This window comes from Bactrocera latifrons, unplaced genomic scaffold (assembly GCF_001853355.1).
Source record: "Bactrocera latifrons isolate USDA-ARS-PBARC rearing strain unplaced genomic scaffold, ASM185335v1 scaffold_112, whole genome shotgun sequence".
Classification (NCBI taxonomy): Eukaryota; Metazoa; Arthropoda; class Insecta; order Diptera; family Tephritidae; genus Bactrocera; species Bactrocera latifrons.
Window position 1 is genome coordinate 686,248 of NW_017534542.1, and position 3,752 is coordinate 689,999.

Genomic DNA, 3,752 nt, shown 5'->3' on the forward strand with positions numbered 1-3,752 from the left:
CCACCTTTTCGCGTTCACTTCATACATTTATTGCTAAGTGGGTTTAATTTATTCCCTTTTGTTCGTGCTTTCTCGGTAATTTGACAGTTCAAATTAGGCAGTCATTTTGGTTTTCCGCATTATTGAACTCAATGGAGAAAAAGRTGKATTTTATTTAAAGATTTACAAAGAAATTAACAATCAGAAATAATTAAAAACATTACTAGTGGTTTTTATAATTCATAAGTAATATATGTGCGTGAAAATTTATCCATAATTGGTTTGGTACCATGCACAACAGATGAAAATACACTAGCATATATTTAGAATTTTGCAAAAAATAGCATTTTTTAAAGTGAATTTGTGGAAAAATTTGTGAACCGATTTTTATAAAATATATTTTAAAACAAAGTTCGATAATGTAAGCATACATGCGTGTTTAAAATTTTCCATTTGGTTCTCTGGTTCTTGGTACGGTGAGCCAAAATTAACCGGCGCGATACTAAACACAATCCAAAAACAGTTATCTTCGAGAGGTCAATATTTCCTCTAACGTTTAAACACTTCCAAAAAAAAAACATTTCATTTATACGAATATCTGCCAACAACGAGTGTTAGGATTGCCATCTTGCGTAAAATTATTGTGTAATATAAAACAGGGTGTATGATAAATAACCCCACGAGGATCAGCAATAGCTTTATAGCGGTTAGGTTAGGTTTCTGCTGCTCCTTCTGCTGCTACTCTTATCTTGGACTTTTATGTTTTATAGGATGGCTCTGATGTCAGCTTTAGAACAATTCAGAATCTTAGTGTTCTATTAGTTGTGATTTCTTCGTTGCAAGATCAAAGTATATCTTTCTTTTGAATTCATCGTTAAAAAAAAGTGGGTCTCTCTTGGAAACCGTTCAAGAATTGAATTTGGTGTTCGCGTTCCGTACCAGTGAGCCAGATGTTATAAGGAAATACGAGCTTTAGGGCCGTTCTCTCAATGTCTGGTTAGTAACCATCTGTCAGTTAAGATCTGCTAAAAAAAAGATTATTTTCCGAAAGAAGGAGAACTTAAATGGCAGATGGCTGCTAACCAGACATTTAGGAAAAGGTCCTTAATGTTTCTATCACTCCCAAATGACTGAAACAGCTCCTCATGTGAAGAAAAACCATACCTTCAAGACTGATTTCCGTATTATCCAAGATTTACATATGAAAAGTTTGCTGCCTGGTCTCCTACCAAGATCTCAGAAGTTTCTGCTACTATTGAACAAATAAACACCTCTTACAAATAACGGTTTAAATTTGTTTCTAAGCAGTATTTTCTTTTCCAGGTGAAAATTCATTCAACATGGGACTACATCAACGACATCTATCGAACTTTTACAAATTGCAGCAGCACAACTTCAAGCAAGAAACGATTTTATAGAGAAGCATAGGCACATAACTATCTTTAAAAACAAAGAATAACGGATTAGCGCACAAGCTCGATTTATATTTTATACAAAAAGCGAAAGAGAACACACACAATTTTTAATCATAAGTAATAATGTCCTCCACAAAGGCAGAGAGCGCCGCTGGCGCCAATCCCGCCGTGGCTGCCTTTGGCTCAACGCTGGCCGGGAGTGCATTCCAGCTGCCTGTGAATATGCATGCACAGCTTGCCACGACGAATGGCGGCAATGGACACAGTACGAATGGCACAACAACAACCACCACAACAACAACAACAACGCGAAACAATATCTCCGTGACGAATATCAAATGCGAAATGGATGAGGGAGTTGTGGCAACACTAATGCCCAACGGCAACAATATAGTGCCTGTCATTGCCACAACGGGCGCTGCTAGCTATTATAACGGTGCTAGCGGTGTAGGAGGCGGCGGCAGTGGCGTGGGTATACGCATACCAGTGACGAAAGCAGAAGATTCTGACTCCGAAGCTGAGTTGACGAATATTGAAAATTTAAAAGTGACGCGACGTGCACACAACAATGCGGACAGCAGCAGTGGCACAATGGGCACGGACGCTGGGATCAGTATTGGCAACGCCAATAATGGAAATCACAATAAGAATGGACCGCGACCCATGTCATGGGAAGGTGAACTCTCTGAAACGGAGACGACTGAAACGGAACTCATGGAGACGGAGAACTCGTTGAGTAACAGTGGCGTTGCGACACATAATTTCAATGCAACAAGCATAGGTGTGGCGGTGATTAAGAGCGAGGCGACCACAACAACGCCAGGACACACATTGGCGCCGACGCCTACACATCCCATAAAACCCGAGCAAATGGAACAGATTTCCGTGGACGTGCATGGTGGTGCATTAGCTGGACTAGGTCCCACCGTGCGCAGCGGCTTGGGCAGTAGCAGTAGCGCGGGTAGTCTTTATTCCGCCACGCATACAAAGTTGGCGCCTACACAAAGTGATCCCATCAATTTGAAGTATGACCCCGATGCGGCTGCTGCTGCAGCAGGTTTAATGCCTACTGGAGCTAATGTCAATTCGCCGCTTTTGACGCGCAACAAGTCTGCCACATTGCCACTGCCTGCCAATCCCAGCCCCGATTCTGCCATACATTCCGTCTATACGCACAGTTCACCGTCCCAGTCGCCGTTGACATCGCGTCATGCGCCATACACGCCTTCGCTGAGTCGCAACAATAGCGATGCATCGCATAGCTCATGCTACTCTTACAGCTCGGAGTTCAGTCCGACACATTCACCCATACAGGGCCGACATGCGCCACCGGCGCCCGCACTCTACGGCAACTTCAATGGTTCGTTACACCATTCGGTGATCTATCGACCCATTTCGGTAGCTGATGGCGCTGCCGGCAGTGTAACTGGTAACGGTAATGCTGGCGGTAATTGCAATACGGAAGCGCAAAATCTTAGCATGGACACAAAAGTGTCGCCGCTGAATATCGGTCTGGAAGGTTTGCCCGCCTCACCGGCTGGTATTTCACGTCAGCAGCTCATCAATTCGCCGTGTCCGATTTGTGGCGATAAAATTTCAGGCTTCCATTATGGTATTTTCTCGTGCGAATCGTGTAAGGGCTTCTTCAAGCGTACCGTACAGAATCGCAAGAACTATGTGTGTGTACGCGGCGGTCCGTGTCCGGTTAGTATTTCGACGCGTAAGAAATGTCCCGCCTGTCGTTTTGAGAAATGCCTGCAGAAGGGCATGAAACTCGAGGCGATACGTGAGGATCGTACACGTGGTGGACGTTCCACATATCAGTGCTCATATACGCTGCCCAACTCGATGCTGAGTCCGTTAATGTGTCCGGAGCAGCAGGGTGTGGCGGCGGCAGTTGCAGCAGCTGCAGCGGCAGCGGCTAATCAGCAACAACAACAGCATGGACGGTTGGGTGCACAAATGGCTCATTCAATGCCTGCGCAACAACAACAACAGCACACGTTGAACGGGTTGTCAGCGGGTCTCGGCGCCGGACAATCCATAATCAAGTCGGAGCAATGCGACGACAGTGGCGCTTCAACGCGCCCAACAAACATTCCAACGCTGTTGCAGGTGAGTTTGTTATTTCTTGGAGGGGAGTTGAATTTAATTGGAATTCAGCAAGGGAACTGTACTTACGGTAGTGGAAAACTATTTCCATTTTCTACTGTACTTTAAAAGTAGTTGTACCAACGCTTCAATTGAAAGCCAACAAAAGTTAGTATCTCCTTTCTTAGCTTCTTATCGTTCTTCCCTCACATCTCTGGCTCCAAATTAGAAGAACTGTAAAGAAAAAGATCGAAAGACGGTCCTTAG

The 3,752-nt window shown here is 44.3% G+C and overlaps 1 protein-coding gene across 2 annotated transcripts in view; it reads left to right on the forward strand.

Annotated features, from left to right (window-relative positions):
- LOC108974676 (nuclear hormone receptor FTZ-F1 beta) overlaps positions 1-3,752 on the forward strand; it is an 86,320-nt gene that overhangs the window by 75,564 nt on the left and 7,004 nt on the right. For both annotated transcript variants that reach the window (XM_018942663.1, XM_018942671.1), the window contains one exon: positions 1,303-3,509. In XM_018942663.1, coding sequence (XP_018798208.1) covers positions 1,518-3,509 — 1,992 coding nt within the window. In that variant the 5' untranslated portion in view covers positions 1,303-1,517. The remainder of the gene's footprint in view (positions 1-1,302; positions 3,510-3,752) is intronic.